General features: G+C 29.5%; 1 protein-coding gene across 10 annotated transcripts; it reads left to right on the top strand.

Moving 5' to 3' along the window:
• On the top strand, positions 1 to 7,273 carry LOC100815055 (UDP-galactose/UDP-glucose transporter). 10 transcript variants are annotated; one of them, XM_006605324.4, is made up of 17 exons: positions 4 to 190; positions 296 to 487; positions 781 to 987; positions 1,742 to 1,858; positions 2,136 to 2,192; positions 2,562 to 2,639; positions 3,389 to 3,433; positions 3,796 to 3,855; positions 4,023 to 4,145; positions 4,262 to 4,339; positions 4,854 to 4,923; positions 5,487 to 5,594; positions 5,731 to 5,864; positions 5,962 to 6,038; positions 6,378 to 6,423; positions 6,518 to 6,579; positions 6,819 to 7,227. In XM_006605324.4, the coding sequence occupies exons 3-16, from the start codon at positions 820 to 822 to the stop codon at positions 6,566 to 6,568; spliced, it is 1,212 nt and encodes a 403-aa protein (XP_006605387.1). In that variant the 5' UTR covers positions 4 to 190; positions 296 to 487; positions 781 to 819; the 3' UTR covers positions 6,569 to 6,579; positions 6,819 to 7,227. The 10 variants fall into 10 exon arrangements, with proteins under 10 accessions (XP_006605388.1, XP_006605387.1, XP_014627734.1 ...); XM_014772248.3 differs by having other exon boundaries at positions 9 to 149; XM_014772251.3 differs by having other exon boundaries at positions 11 to 190; positions 6,979 to 7,227.
• Positions 7,274 to 17,814: the final 10,541 nt, after the last annotated feature.

The following is a 17,814-nucleotide window of genomic DNA, read 5'->3' on the forward strand; positions in this document are numbered from 1 at the left end:
TGTATAAATATTGGTAAAGGCAGAAACCGGCAAGTTGAAGCGAAGGAAACGTCTAAAGTAATTGAATTAGGAGAGAGGGGGTGCAGCCACACTGACACACCAAACTACAAATCCTCCTTTGAGACGCGTCACTCCCAAACACCGTTTTTGTGAGTGAGTTCAAAGCAAACAAATACTAAAACCATATAAGGTTCTCTCGCTCTTGTTAATAATTCCAAATTACAAACAACAACGCAGTCCTCTCTCTCTCTCTCCCTCTGCTAATTTAAACTCCGTTTTCCATTTCCTTTTATAGGAAGGAGGAAGGAACGAAGCTGAATCTGAATCTGAATCGGAATCGCTTTGTCTTTGAAATTCGCACTCTCTCTCTCTCTCTCTCTCTCTCTCTCTCTCTCTCGTGTCTCTATATTGAGCCACTTCGAATCCGTCGCCTCAGCTGCAGATCACATCGAGTTTCACCCGAATGCTCTTTCTGGACTCGATTTAGGTTTGTCTTTCCTTCCTCAAATCCGAATTCCGCGCTTTACGCGCTCTCATGTTGTGTCGGTGAAGCCTTAATTTCGTATTTGCGTTTCCTTCTTTGCAAGATCTCAGTTCTGCGTCATCCTATTTTGTTTGATTTCGTGCTTCTTCTTTCGTTACCGTAGGGATCTCTGCTTTCTTTTGGAATTCGCGTTTAATGGTGTTGTCTTAGGCTGTTTTGGAATAGCAAGATCTGTCATTATTTTATTATTCTGAGATTATGTATAGAGGGTTTTTTTAATGTTGATTCCGTTGCAGATCGAGTTCTTCATACCCTGATAGTGTGGGAGGATATACATGAAGAACGGGATAATGGAATGCAGTGTTTGCCATTCCAAATTGGTTTCCCCCTCCGCCAAAACTATATCAAGGGCTTATGATCGCCACAAAAGTAGAATATCGTCCAAGCAACGTGCACTCAACGTCTTTTTGGTCGTTGGTGATTGTGTTCTAGTTGGCTTCCAGGTGATCTTCTCTTAATTGAATATTTTCTTCTCAACTATTAATGCAAATGTGAGTTAATAGCTAGGAAGCTCAGACCACTAGACATGACAGACATCATGACATCAATAATGTAAGAATTTAGGACATCCTGCTCATTTGTGATGTGTTTGAGGCTTCAGAGTCTGAGCTACTTCTTTTCTATGTTTGTGTGTGTACTGCTGAGTGACAGTACTTTGTTTCCCTCCATGTGGGAAACCGAATTTCTCTCGCATTCACATGTTTATTGATTTGGAATTATCTTTTGTTTTCCTTGGTTTAATGATTTGGAAAACTAATTGGGTTGGGCAATCTAGAAGTGTATATATTGTTGTGCATTTGACAAAGATGGTTTTCCTTAGTCAAAGTATTATATCTTGCATGTCAATCTATTGCAGTGTCATTTCTTGTATTATGTCTAGTTGGCAAAACGAATTTGCGAATTTAGTATAGGGTGCAAGACTCCAAAGCTTTCGGAGAGGATTGAGCTGAAAGAAATTTGCTCCTGCCTTGGCATTGTGAATCACTTAGGGATGTGATGAAGCATATTATAATCCTTTAAACAATTGTGTCATTTGCATATTTCGATTTCATTGACTTGCAGATCTACTTTTCAAATTTTACTAATCTAATAGTCTGATGTAAATTAGACAGTTCACTGCTGTTAATTTGCTAAATCATGGAACCTCTATGCTTGTTGTTTAGTGACTTACAGATATTATTTCTTTTTAATTGGCAGCCTATCCTTGTCTATATGTCCAAGGTGGATGGGAAATTCAATTTTAGCCCAATTAGTGTTAATTTTTTGACCGAGATTACAAAGGTTTTCTTTGCTATTGTTATGCTTCTTCTCCAGGTTAAGATCATTTTCCCTTCATCTATATTCAAGCATTTTCTGTCTTTTCAATTACTTATAATTAAAGCATGCGTCAAGTGAAAAGTAGATTATGGAGGAGGCACTGGCACATATATTGAAGTAAATCATCAGTAAATTGTGATTTTACTAGGAGTTACTGTTTTTTCTATTGTGACTGGGCATCCCCACATTTCTGTAGTGGATGCCAGAGAATGGATCTGTCATTTATCTTTTTGAGTAAACAGCAACTGAATCAAACGGTTGGTTGGTTGTGCAGGCTAGGCATCAAAAAGTTGGGGAGAAGCCTCTTCTCTCAATTTCTACATTTGTGCAGGTACTATATAGATCTGTGAGAACCATATATTTTTCAGATATAGAGCATTTCTTCAGTGTTTACCATTTACTAGGTCTACCTGGGGTTGAACTGGATTACTCAGTTTCCATCGTATAAGCATGTTTTGTAAAAAATAATAAAGAATCACCAACCACTTTACTACTTTAGGGCATAGAGTGCATTTGTAGTTCGGTGTTTATTCGTACTTTTCTAACAGTGAATATATGGGATAGCATCTTGTTTTTGAGTTTTTTTTTTGCATTTTTTCTTTATATATCACCTAATTTAAACAATTTCAAAATTCTAGATGGTAGCTTTTCCTGATAGCTTTTGATACTTATTTTGTATCTGGTATTTTGTCCCTTGTAGGCAGCTCGTAACAATGTCCTTCTGGCAGTTCCCGCACTTCTGTATGCCATAAACAACTATCTGAAGTTTATCATGCAGGTATGTAGAATTAACCCATAAACAATGCATAAGGATTGAGGCTACAATTCTAGTCATTAGAGATTTAACTTTTCTGGTGGATGTGTACATGTTAAGTTCAAGAATTGGTAAACTTCTTTGTTTTTAATTCATGGGTTTTTGTCCTAAGTGGATAGATGTTGGTAGTGCGTATTTGTAGATTTACTTTTCCAAATCAGAAAGACAGAAACCTAAAGCTATTATAAAAGCATGATGGATTGCTCGTTGCTTGCTTGAATACTAGGATTACTGTTTTTTTAGCAGTCATGTTTTGTTTATTATGTCGTTTACCTAAATGTACGCTGTTGCTTTGTATTATGATAAACATCTATCTTCTAATCAGATCTAATATAATTCAGAGGCCTTCTCTCTTTTCATCATTGATTATAAATATACGCTGCTGCTTTGTATTATGATAAACATCTATCTTCTAATTAGATCTAATATAATTCAGAGGTCTTCTCTCTTTTCATCATTTTCCATGTAAGTGTTCATATTATAGTCAGCTGGTGTCTTAAAATAAATGCCCACTGCTTAGCCATGCATTCATTTGTATCATGTTTTTGATATTTCATTGAGAGTATAGAATCATTTTCATTAGTTTAAAAGAGAATTGAATCAGGTTATGAAAATTCATATAACTTAACTATGATTGTTCGGTCACATTTTACACATTTTAAGAAATTGTTGGACCTAAGGGAATTTACGTGTTGATTTCACGTTTCTTGCAGCTGTATTTTAATCCTGCTACTGTGAAGATGCTAAGCAATTTGAAGGTGATTTCTAGTTCACTGTTCTGTATGATTGAATACCAGTATTATTGCCTGCTTAGTAATAGCTTGCCTATGCGTTGCATATGGTATATCCCTTGTGATGGCTGCTGGAAACCTCTCAAGTAAACCTATTACTTGTGCCTCATTTTACTAGTTTAGTCCATTGTTCTTGACTGAATTTTCTTTTCTATTTATTTCTGGAAATTCTCATATAACTCTTCCCTCTGTTACTTTTTTACTTTTCATTCTTTTTCATTATTTTTCTGACAATTATTCCTTGAAACAACTAGAAATATTCTTCTCTTGATAGTTTGCTTAAGTTGAACTAGTTTGTAATGGCATACTGTTGACTTTGCATGTTTCAGGTTTTAGTAATAGCACTTCTGTTAAAGGTGATTATGAAGCGCCGGTTTTCCATCATTCAGGTTAGTGTGTTAAGCTCTGTCTTGTCTATAGGGATAAAAAAGGTGCCTTATGGCCATTATGTGGTTCTTTACTGTTGAACCTTAGCAAGTTGTAATCCTGATATAAATCCCAATTGCTTCTCCTCCTTATATTTTGCTGGAAAATTGATTTATTTTTTTTGCTACAGTGGGAAGCTCTTGCTCTACTGCTCATTGGTATAAGTGTTAATCAACTAAGATCTTTACCTGAAGGAACTACAGCTTTGGGTCTTCCTGTCACAATGGGTGCATATATCTATACATTGATCTTTGTAAGTGATGTTATTTATTCTTTTGATATATTATTACTGTGCTTTTTTTAAAAATAAAATAAAATTGGTTCTCCACTTTTATTTGTTGAATTTTTAACCTGGGAATTATTTTGCAGGTCACTGTTCCATCATTGGCCTCTGTTTATAATGAGTATGCTTTGAAGAGCCAATATGATACAAGCATTTATCTGCAGGTGATGCATGGGGAATTGCAAAATTTTTCATTATTGGACTGCATCTTTATTAAGTCCTGAAAATATGAGTTCAAAATTGTGTTTGATAGGAAGGAGAATTATGATTTCCTTCTGAAGCTGTGCTGTCTAGAGTGTTACATAGTTGTAGTTCTGCCTTTTCATGTCTGTGACCAACAATTAGTTATTGTCCAGTTTTTAAACACTTGTGCATACACACACATTATTAGAATTGAAATGTAATTTTACAGTTTATATAATCTTGGTTACTGAGGCCTGCAGCTTTACATCAAAGGTTATGGGATTATCTGGGGATTTGGGTAGATGTCTTAGAAAAGCAACTAGCAATGATGCTCAATTTCTAACTCCAAGAATCATTTTCACATCCTGGAGGACAACAGATAAACAAAATAAAATAAATGGGTAGTTTCAAGAACCACAGTTTAGTGGTGCTAGGTTCTTAAACTATAATTTTTTATCACCTACATATATTAATTCTCTATTTATTGATTTACAGAACTTATTCTTATATGGATATGGAGCTATATTCAATTTTCTTGGGATACTTGGGACTGTTGTTGTCAAAGGTGAGAATTAAATATCTAATTTCTGGATAGTGATGTGGACATTTTAAGCATGGTGCTAAGCCATTGAAAAAAAAACTCAAACAAATTGCATGTGTTGTTTTATTTATTTATTTTGTAAATTAAAGCCAAAGACCTGCTTATTTTTCCCTAAAAACTAACATATTAATTTTAATGTTAATCTCTTTCATTTTGAGCCAGCTGCAATTCTAGCGTTCGAACTGTGTATGTAAACCAGATGGCACTTAATCAACCTCAATCACTTTTCTAATTCAAAACAGATCTTCACTTTTCTGTGCTTTTGAATATTGTATTCATGTGTTTCTATCATAAATCGTCATGTTTTTTCATTGTAAATGAGGCAATAAATAGTCATTTTTATACACATGCCATGACAGTTCCATATAAACTGATTCCATTATTAAGTAGAATCAGTGATGGTTTGATTCTGTTTGTTGATTCAATCTCTGTTGATAGAAAAACTCAAATGATTTTTACCTGGGCTTATAATGTGTTTTCTGATGCTCAAACTAGCTGATTTTCGTCTGCTGTTTTAAATTTTCCAGGGCCTAGCAGCTTTGATATCCTACAAGGTCATTCAAAAGCCACAATGCTTTTGATAGCAAACAATGCTGCCCAAGGGATTTTATCCTCTTTCTTCTTCAAATATGCAGGTCAATGTTCAAATATATATTTTTATTCTTTATATTGCGCTTATTAGAAGCTAAAACAAGATGCTGGCATGATGAATTTTTGTAGATTAACATGCTATCTATCCCTTCTCCCAATAACCTATTTGATGTGTTGCAGATACAATTTTGAAGAAGTACTCATCAACAGTAGCAACAATCTTCACTGGTATAGCATCTGCTGTACTATTTGGACATACTTTAACAATGAACTTCGTTATTGGCATCTCTATTGTATTCATCTCAATGCACCAGGTAAGTTGAATTTGGCAGATTCTGGTTGGTAAACTATGATATTTTTTTTTAAAAAAAATCTTTTGTATCACACTATTCATGCTTCCTTTCTTTTCAGTTCTTTTCACCACTTTCAAAAGTTAAAGATGAACAAAATGGTGTGCTGGAACTGCATGATGTTCATGACAAACAAAGGTACTTGCTAATTTCTTTACTGATCTAAAAAAAAAATTCCCTTGTGTTTGCTGAGTCATTGATATGGGTTTTACTTTATTTTGGGTTCCAGAGAACTCTATTATTCATGTTTTCTCTTTTTCACGATCATTGTATATTTGATTCCTTGACCAACCACCAGCTCATTCTAGTGAAGATGGAAAAATAATTCCTTTCATTAATTGGAAGTTCCTGAAAATTTTAGTTGTTGGACATGTCTTATTATTATTTTTTTTTTATAGCAACATGACAAGAAAGTTTTTGAAAGAAAACACATTTCTTTCTTCCTTTGCGATAACAAATGGCTTTTGTTCATTCCAGGTCAAAGGAATCCTTTATAAATATGGCAGCTGGAGCAAATGAGGAGGTGCAGATCTATTATCTCATTGTTCTATATTTGAGAGTTTTTTTTATACTTTCAACTAATCCTCAAGGTTTTGTTGTTAATGTGCATTTTCCAGGCCACTCATCGTGTTGGACATGATGAGAGACAGCCACTTCTTCCCTCCTAGATTGATCTACTGTATGTTTTCTTTCCTTTTTTATTGTTGGTCTCTTTGAAATTCTGGCTAATTATTTTATTGACCCTGCTGTATGATTTTTTCTTGTCTCGTGTATTATTTTTAACTTCAATAGTATTTCTAGCCCAAGGCAATGCGTTTGTGTTAGTGCAAATAAAATATCCCACTCTCTAAAGGTTTAAGAGACTATGACCATTTTTATGCTATAAACAATTCAATCATTTTGTGTATATCATTGCAGGAATTTCAAAAAAAAAATATTTTTGGTGTTATTGCTGGTAGCATTTGACCACACCACACAGTTTAAAGTAAAAAAAGAAAAAAGAAAAAAAAAAGTAATTTCTGCCTTTCTGGGATAGCTTTCTTCTGATGGGTTCTCTCTACTTGGTTCATGAAGAAAGGCATGAAACTTGACTTCGGGAGCTGGTGAACAAGCCTTGACTTTCAGTTGCTGAAGATTTTGATAGAACTTAGAGAATGGCTTCGCAAGAGCTTTTGGCATGTCAATGTGGATTTTACTGTATTACATTTTTTTTTATCTTGGACATTTTATTTCTCTTTTTTAATTTTGTTTCATGGTATATTTACCTCATCCTGGTCTAGAACTATTGTGTTATTATTTACATTTATTACATGATTTTGTCATTTCATCTTTATGAAATTATACAGGTAAATAAAGAAATTGGGTTCCCTTGTAGAAAATTATATTTGCGTGCATATAATGCAATGGGAAATGATATTTACATATGTTGTTTTGTGTCAGCTGTTCGCTATATAAATTGAACTAATCCCTTTTAGCTTGCTTTTTTTTAAAAAAAAAATTCCACCAATTGTTTTAATGTTATTTCAAATTAATCTGAGTGTGATTTTGATTTGGGAGAAGACTCACCTGTCACCTCATGTTATTATCCAGCAAGTGCTAACTAGTGTGCAGGTATTGTTAAGAAAGTAAAAGAGGAAAAAAAATCATTGAAATGTAGAAAATGCATTTTTTTTAATTTTATATGTGTTCTTATATGATTTTTAATCAAAAAAATTTAATTCCTTAATCAGTTCTCTAAGTCATTGATTAGCAATACCTTATATGAATATAATTTCACAATTTACATAAAACTATAAATTCAAAAATCGGGAACTAATATTAATTATTATATTACATTTTCTAATTATTAATCAATTACTCCGTATGATTTACCTATATAATTAGATGAAAATATCATTAAATACTTTTTTTTTTGTCAACCACATTGCCATTCACGTAAGACAATATTCTTTATAATTTGGTTTTACTTTATTATAACTTGAGTCAATTTAAAAATCTGAATAAAAAGCATTAAAGCGAATCAAAATAATCGACAAATAAATAAATCATGCATCTTCCAAATGTCGAGATATGTTAATACCTATTAAATAAAAAAGTTAAATGCATACTAAGTTAACCAAAAAAAAAATGGAAAGTCGAGATGTCAAAATTGTCTACAATGAAAAACTCAGTAAATAACATGAATTTAAATTAGAATGCAAAATTTAGAGAGTAGACTCTCACTCTCTTAATTAAGTATTCTTAATAGTATCTTTCTTGTCTTCTTAATTTAGATGTGTATTTCAAAATTCACACGTTATCTTACAACTAGCAAAAAAAAAAAGAAATATATATATATCCTTATATCTTTACATGTAAATTTATCATCTTAACATTCTATCATTTTTAATCTACTCCTTTTTAATTTTTATTTTTAAATTATCAATATTTTAAAATAATGTTATATCACAATTTGAATTATTAAACTTAAATATAAAATAATTTATATTTAAAATATTTACTTATTATAAATTTAATTATACAAAAATAAATATTTATCCATAACAACACACATAATATGATAGTCGTGATTATATTAGTTTGGATTTGGTAATTTCTTCTCTATATATGACATAAACTTATTTAATTAAATATGTAATTTTGATTCCTCTACGCTATGCGATTAGCAATTGGTCTCCAGATCTCCAGATTTTTTTAAAAATTCTTACGCTTGCCAAGTTGCCCTAATCTAAAAAAAAACAATAAATTTATGAATTAAATCAAATAGAAAAGAAAAATAAAGTAAATATTGTAGGAGGAATAAGGGAAGAAAGATGAAATTATTCCCAGTTAGTTCCCTAGCCTCCTTTACAGACACTATGCCCATGCCTTTGACCTCCTTCTGCTACTTGCTCTATCACGTTATCTTCAACTCTTCCAGCGACACCTGCTTCTTCTTCTTCTTCGACACCTCCTCCCTCCTTCTTTCTTCTCTTTCTCCGCACCCACTCACTCACTAACTCTCTATCTATATATGCTGATATCATGCTTTTAACATATATACTCCCCCACTTGAAAATTAAATAAACATACATCCCATCTCAATCTACTTTTATCCTCAACTGCTAATTACTATTTTTGTGTGATTCATATCTAATTTTCAACATCTATTATCCATGTTATGACTTTTAAAAATGAAATCAAAATTTTAAATTTCATTTTTTTTAGAAACTTTCTTTTACTACCAATTACTTAAAATTATTCTTCATAAAATTTAAAATTATAAAAACAAAGTGTATCACTACTAATTATTTACTGCTATTAAAAGATTTATTTATATTAAAAATTAATTATATTCATATTAGATGTTTTGAAATAAAAGAAAAAGAAAGTGTAATTTAAACTTCTTTTAAATTGAAAAAAAAAATAAAATTATTGGGCACCCATATGTTAATTTATACTAAGAAAGAAAAACAAAAACTAGATATAAAATGTTTAAGTTCATCACTTTTAACACTTATATTTTTATATAGATCTAATCGTAGAAGACAAAAATTTGTGAAAGTGGACTCGTTGGTGACTAAAGAAAGACAATTTGAGAGGAAGTGGAGTTACGAAAGGAGGTGAGTGGGTCCTGTAGTTTTGTTTGTTGTGCAAACCGGATTTGTTTGCATCAATTCCATTCAAGGGATGCGCATGCATGAGACATGTGAGTAAGAAAGAATCGATGCAAACGAGGGGAAATTATTGAAGCAGACAAATGAATAAAACTTTTTTAAAAGTATATATATCATATATAACAGTCCTATATCATTTATTCAAATTTTGTTTTTATTTTCATTTTTTATAAATTAAAGAAAATTATTTATTACCCAAAAAAGGAAAATAAATATTTAATAGTGAAATGTACTTTCCTTTAGTCACTTATAAAATTTTTCAATTTTTCAATCTTATTCTTACATTTTTTAGAAAAATAAATAATACAATAACTTATTTATCTCGCGAGTTAAACTATTTTAATCTACGGTGTGAACCTAGTTGTTTAACTCAGACAAACAATTATTTTTTTAATAACTTTTTTAATATTTTATTCAAACATTTTCATGTGCATTTGAATTTTTTCACTTAGAGTATTTGAATACTTGCTCATGTTTTCATAAAAGAGAAGTTGTATATGGTAATCGAATATATATATATATATATATATATATATATATATATATATATATATATATATATATATATATATATATATATATATATAAACGAGTATCTAATGAAGTATTTGATTACTTAGATCAATAAACTAATACCTAATGACGTTTCACAGAAAAACCATAAAAAATACGTCCAATATATATATATAAACATATTTTCACAAATTAGAGATAATTCAATGTAAATGTAGACACGCTAAGTGATTAATTAATAATATATACATCTAATTAGTTTGCTGTTCAGTTTTAATTAATCATGGTTCTGGGGCTTTTGGCCAGAACATTCAGAAGAAAGAAAAAAAAAAGAGAATTGTTTGCGTTGTAGGCAGATGTTACGTGACAACACTGTAAATGTAACAAGTAATCTAATATTATATATTAACCAACTCTTAAAATGATTGCTGGATGTTTGCAGTCATCCACGGTGCCAGGGCCGAAAATTTTAAGGAAAAAAATTATTTCTTTACTAACATATATGATTTTTTTTTTAGATATATGGGACTTTTTTTTTTCAAAAAATATTTTTTAATTGATGGATCTAAAATTTGAATTTCAGTTATTTTACTCTTTGATCAATGTCCTGTATTAAAACAATCTCAAAGTCAACAGGTGCACCATGCATAGAGAAATGAAACAACTCATGTATGTCTTTTCTTCTTTTTCACAGGTGCACCAAGAGCACGGGAATCTACATAATTTAGAAAAAAGAAAGCATATTCAATTAGAAAAATGAGTGGTTAGCAAATATTGGACTAAAGTGTACTCTTCCAAGACCAAACTTTGGAGAATAGCATATACATAGAAAGCAACATATATAGCTTTTGCAATTTGAATTGTGTCTGATTCCAGACAGGAGGATGAAACCTTCTTGAATTTGTCTAATCGATAATGAACATGTGGGTCTGTATGAAATTCAGTAACTGAAGACATGCAACTTGTAAGTTTGTACTTGTACATGCATCAATATTAAATGAAACCCGCATGAGATGAATTACAATGTTTGTTCTTTTTTGTTGAAGAACGTACGTTTCTTATCAGAAACAGGAGGAATACATGATACATCAGATAGGGTGGAGTTCTCTACGAAAAAGAAACGGATAAAGGTTCCCCAAATTGAACCAGATACCATAAAATCCGGTGTGAAATTAATGATCTTTGTAGTTTGTATCATAACTTTTCAATTACTACACGTGAAATGCAAGCTGTTCTCAACAAGGAGAGTATATACAGGGCTACATCATTAAGTTTGAGGGATCATTATATCATGTGTGATGATTTAAAAAATATGTTTTACGATATGATCTTAATTATAAAGAAAATATTGAAAAGGAATTGCATAAGCTATATCTGAATTATGAAGATTTAGGTTCACGGAAATAACGATGCTGACCAAAATAGAAATTACGGAACCCATGCATGCCTTAAAAGTTTTTAAGATTAATACTTTTTTTTTTCTTTCAATTCATTCATTCAAATTAGTTTTCAATTATGATTCAAATAATAAAACATCAAACATGATTTCAAAGTCTGAAAATTGCTCAAAGTAACCTTTAAAAAAAGAAGTAAATTGATTTAATATACAGAATAATCAATATCAGAAGAATTTTAATTAAATGTGTAATCTTATGACTAATATTTCTATCAAAATATTTTTTTTATAAATAAAACATTTACACAATTTAAGTTCTATAATAAAAATGTACTTTACACATCTTAAATATAATTTTAATTTTTATTATTAAATAAATTCTTCATCAAATAAAAAATGATAGTCACATAATTTGATATATTTTTACATAAATTTATTTAATAACGAAACAGAAATATGGGCAAAATACAATAACAAAATGTGTATGTATATCAACACTATACTTGAATCCAACCAGAAAAAGAAATGATTTTTTTTTATGAGTGGGAATGAAAAAAATAATCAAATTAGTCTTTTAGTCTTCTAATTAAATTTTTAGATTGAATTTAATCCTCTAATTTGGTAAATCAATTCAATTTGATTCTTTAATCTAAATTTGTAAAAAATCATACTTTTAACTTTTTAAAATCATTCAATAACGATTTTAAACAAACCACTCCAAAATATATATTTTTCAAAAAATTAAATTAATTTTAAAATTTAGAGAACTAAATTGAACTAAAAAAAATTAAAAAATTAAATTGAATCAATTTAAAAAATTAAAAAGATTAAATTAATCCTAAATAATAAATTATAAAAAAAATTAATTTAACCAAAAATAAATTATATTTGGACTACTCTTGCTTTCCATCAAATAACTGCTCTATGACTAATGTGTAATCGATCCATCTCAAGTTTTCGTCTCAATTGGGGGACAAGAATATGTTCATCTTTAAATTTGATATATACTCCTAATAATGACCATTGTTCAAAACCAATTTTTGCTCATTACCACAGTAGTTGCAGTTGCATTCGTTGACCACAAATAAGATTTGAATCAATTTTTTATGTATAGATTTGAATCATATTGTTTACTTTGGTTTACTTGACTGGTTTAATTGTGATATACTGTTAAGGTATAACATTTTTTTTTGTTAAGTTGTCAAATTTTACTAATGGAACAAAGAATAAGATAGAAAAAGGATTGAAAAAAATTAAATTCAAATGCAGAATTTAAAAAGAAATATTTGTGTGTTTGAACATAATTACGTAACCAATAGTTTTTACGTGAAAGAAGTTAAGAATGAGTAATTTTATTGTAGAATATATAGGAGCAGCTGGAATGGGTCCACTGGCTCCAAACATGTAGGAGCTCAAACTGTTGTCATTCCAGCAACTCTTGTTATGGGTACATACATGCAGTATCATTTCTATTGGGATTCGTGGTTTATTTGTTTGATACAATGTTCCTTTTTACTGATACAATTTTATCTCACAATATCGTGGTGGTTGTACGTACAAGTTATTTGAATCTTGTTAAAATTTAGTTTTTGATTTTTCATACACAACAATGAGGGAACGACGAGATCTACGGTTCGATTGAGTCCACGGTAGTGTCGTTTTTGAGAGACCAAACAATAAGGCTAGTGACCAGACAGTGGCTATTAGGACGATGAAGAAAGGGTCGAGGGAGAAATAATTAAGTGTGAAAGATACACGCTGCACCAACAAAGATCTCATGAATCCATTGCTCCATAAAAATGGTCCACCAAAGATCAATTAACTTACTGCACCACGCTAGATGTCATCATATTTTATACTTCCTCTTCCTATAAGACATTTGATAACAAAGTTAATTGACTTACTTATTAGCATTAAATTTATAATTTTTTTAAAATTTATTCTTAACTTTATTAAGTAATTATTCATCTTCTCCCATTTTCATAGGAAAGAAATAGATAATTCAATATATTTAAATTAAAAAATAACTAATACACAAGAAAGATAAATAGAATCTTATGATAAAAAAATTTATTGATTATGTTTTATAAGTAAGAACGGATATAATATAGGTTTAATTATAAATTTAATCCTTATACTTATCTGCTTACGTTAACCGTCACGTTATGTTTTTATTTAATGTTAAGTAGGTGTGTGAAATTAATCCTCTTTGTTAATTTTGCAATGGAGAACAAAACATAAGAAAAAATCCGGAGGAGCGTCTCCCTTGGGTGAGTCTCTCTTGGGTGAATGATTGGGTTGGTGGGTGCACTTCTTCTGTTTCATTGGGGGTTTGAGTTTATGAGAAAGGTCGAATAAGTCAAGTTCAAGCCTTACATATTCAACTTAAGTCTAATAAAGTTTGGCTTGACTCGACGTGATTCGGCTTATTTCCATTCCTAATAACCATCAATCATCATTTTCAAAGGGACAAAGATGAGCTTCTTCTCTCTTCTTTATGTGAGTTAGAGTAGTAAAAATTACCTATGAGAAATAATTTGGTGTACCTCTAATAAAAATACTAGACAATGCAACAAATTTATAGTTAACGTCTAATTTTAAAGTTAAGAAATTAAAATAATAGTTGTAAAAAAAAAACAGAAAACTCAATTGATAAATTAAATTATAGAAAAATGAAATTGGTGAGTGAGCTGAGATATTAGAAAATTGAATTTACAATTAAACCTTATATACTTTCATGGTAAATGTCTGATATTATATAAGTAGGCAGTGGAGATGGCAGTTCTTTCTTAGGCATCTGTAATTGTAAACTAACCGTTTGGAGAATGAAAAGACAAAGGTTATCTATTGAAAATATTTGATTTTATGTAGCAACCCAATCATTGGAGTTAAGCACGAAGTGAGCTGGCGACTAACACCTGATTAAGCAAGCAGTGCGCTGGCAAGCAACATATAAGACCATTTAATTGTAACTTGTAATTGCATCTGAATTTTATTAACTATATATAAGCAAATGTTTTTCCCTCAGACTGGCCGGTGTAAGATTGTAGAATTTAATAATTTATTATCAAATAGTAATTAAACTATAAAATTAAGAAACCATAACAGCAATGCTGAGAGTAATAGTGAATTTTGTAGATGAAGAGTTATTTTGAATTTTTCAATAATAATACTATATAGTAAATACTCAAAAATTGATAGACAATGTTTAATGATGATGATTCATGTATCAAAATGATGACATGGGGAGTTTGATAGTAAAATGTTGAAGAAGTGTATTATTGGTAGCAATCAGTAGGACAAGAACAGTCCAACAACCCACGTGGCCAGTCCCCATCACTCAATAACACCATAGAAAAAGCGAGTCAGTCTTTATTCAAGTATATATGTTTTTGCTTATTATTAAGATATATTAATGATAAATAATTAATTTCTTACATTACTTTGTAAACAAATATTGATTGGTTAATAATATATATATTTTTATATTAAAATTATGTACATACCCAATTAGTATATATAAAAGTTTAAAATCTGTTTTTAGATAGAATTTTCTTTTATATCTTTCACTTTTAAAATAGTTTTATCCCAGCACCCAAAAACAATAATTTTATACTGATCATATTCTATCAAGAATAAAAATACAACTTGGTCCGGTTGGATTTAGTTAAAAGGATTACTTTCTTATAAAGTGACAGATCACATTTCGAATACTTGCTTTTAGCGAAAATCATTTTAGTGTTTAGCATGTGTCAAATAAAATTATTTTTAAGAACAAAAAATTTAAAGTAAAAATATATTTTTTTAAAAAAGTCAAAAAATGATGTTGTTTATAATTTTTTTACGTTTTCTTATAATTTATGCAACAAATAATTTTTTTAAATTTTTTTTAACTAATATTCTAAAGATACCCATTAACAAGATCCAAATATATATATTAATTTGTATATTTCAAAAAGTTTTATTAAAATGTAATATTATTATTTATAATCTTAAAATGAATATTAAATGGTATAACTATTATATCATTCAACAAAAAATTAATTATTTTCTTATTTTAAAAAATAAAGCATGTTGAACTAATCAAGTTACAAATAAATTTTGTCTCTTACTTAAAGTTTGGGGTCTAGCAAGTGAGAACAGATAGCAAGCTTCTTTCCCTGTGCTGTGCTCTTTATTTTGAACCCCAAAAAATGAAATCCAAATGCATCTGGCAAGCACGACCTGCTGCACTTGCACATACATCGTCATCGTATTCATCCCCTTGCTTTTCCTTTGCAAATGCTGCTCAATTGTTCATACAAAAATATGCTCCTCACGGAATAAAGAAAGAAAAAATAATTGTTATAATAAGTTTTTTCCTGTTTATAATCTTTTTTTTTTTTTAAGTTTATAAGGAGTTTTGCCTGTGGAAGTAAACCATCATTTGACATTTAAATGTCAATTTTTGCTATATAGAAAAATGTCATTTTTAAATTAATTATGTAGAAAATATGAAGCCGTTTTGGTAAAACATTCATCGATAACATTGTAATTATAAACAGTTTTTTCTTTACAGATATTTACCCCTTTTTCGATTAATTATAATAATCATATTTTTTTATATAAAAAGTAACGTTATGTTCTCTTGTATCATCTTAATAATTTTCTTACTATTTTATAAAAAATATTAACAAAAAGGTTTTAAACTATTTATTAGGATCAGAGGATCTAATTAAGTTGATTGGAAAAGTACTTAAGTTATCATAAATTTCTGATATTATCTTTGATTCTCATTAATTAAAAAAAACTATTTACAAGAATTAAGGAATTTTGTTAATTAAACTAGTGAAATTAATTTTGTCAACAGTTTTTTCAGAATTGTTTTTAAAATTATTAAAACCTCACTCGCTTAATCTCTTTCCATCTGTTACCTAATTAATGAACTTATTATGACATTTTAAATTTTGTATAAAGAGACAAAGTGAATAAGAGAGATAATTCAAGATAGTAATCTTTCGTTATCACCATGAGAAAGAGTTTAAAATATTGCTCCCTCCATTCATCGATAACATTGTAAATATACTCAGTTTTTTTTTCTTTATGCATATTTATCCCTTTTACATCAATTAAATATGTTTTTACAAAAAGTATTCATACAAAATAAAATAATCAATTTAAATATTTTTTTACTGCCTTAAATATAAATATTTTTGTTTTTATCCTTCAAAGTTGAATCTACCTTTTTTAACCCTGAAATTCAAAAAATATATTGTCGGTATCCCAAATGATCTGATGGCTCAAAATGAGAACTTCAAACTCCAAGTTCTTCTGTTCGAACCCCACATATTAGTCCACGGCAATCCCCTAATAATTTCCTTAATGGTTTTATAAAAAGTATTAAATAAAAACGTCGAACACTTCACAAGAATTAAGAATTTTTGTTAATTTAACTAATGAAAATAACTTTGTCAACATTTTGTATGATATTTTCATATTTGCTTTTAAAATTAGACAAATACTAATAAGTGTCTTAACTTTGGTTAAAAAATTAAATGAAAAAAAATATTTTTATTGAGATGGGTAAAATTGTACTTTTTTTATGTTTTCTTATAATTTTTATAATAAATATTTTTCCTTTTTAATTCCTTAATTTTTAAGGATATCGGTTAGCAATCCTTAAAATTATTAAAACATTATTCTCTTAATCTCGTTCCAGCTGGCACCTAATTAATTAACTCACTATGACATTTTGAATTTTATAGAGCGAAAGTTAATGAGAATGATAAATCGATCTAGGAATCTTTCTCTATCCCCATCCATGAGAGGGAGAGATAGTCTAAAATATTAGTACTACAATTTACCACATTTATGTTTAATGGCTAAAAAAAGTTAAACACTTAAGACTATTAGTTGAAAAAATAAAAACAATTACTCTAAAAGAGAATACAGTAGTATTCTAAAAAGACGATCTTAACTTTTCAAAAAACGTTCCTATGGGAAAGAGCAGTGGGAGTAATTAAGAGATTATTGAAAGATTTAGATAAATAACATTACTCATTTATGAAGTGGATAAACAACTACACATCAGTTTGACCACAGGAAGATGAACACGTGTTTGGATCCCCACCGCGTGGAGATACCATGTGATTCAAGTGTTTCAATTAAATAACCTACTTTACTTGATAACGTCAGCCATGATGCGATTCAAATTATTGATCGTGTGTTTACTAAGTAAAACTAAAGGCACCATCATATCATATTAATTATCATCCAACGGTTTTGACAGAAAATAAGAAAATGGATGAAATTTAAAGGTAAATCACTTCATGTCCATTTTGGCACAATTGATTAGATACTGAAGAAAACA

Source organism: Glycine max, chromosome 20 (genome assembly GCF_000004515.6).
Source record: "Glycine max cultivar Williams 82 chromosome 20, Glycine_max_v4.0, whole genome shotgun sequence".
Taxonomy (NCBI): Eukaryota; Viridiplantae; Streptophyta; class Magnoliopsida; order Fabales; family Fabaceae; genus Glycine; species Glycine max.

Bases quoted from the DNA above. Each gene is read 5' to 3' on its own strand.
- LOC100815055 (XM_006605325.4), top strand. From the start codon at position 820: ATGAAGAACGGGATAATGGAATGCAGTGTTTGCCATTCCAAATTGGTT. The intron at 3,856-4,022 runs GTTAGTGTGTTA...TTTTTGCTACAG, and splicing joins GCCGGTTTTCCATCATTCAG to TGGGAAGCTCTTGCTCTACT. The intron at 4,146-4,261 runs GTAAGTGATGTT...ATTATTTTGCAG, and splicing joins ATATCTATACATTGATCTTT to GTCACTGTTCCATCATTGGC.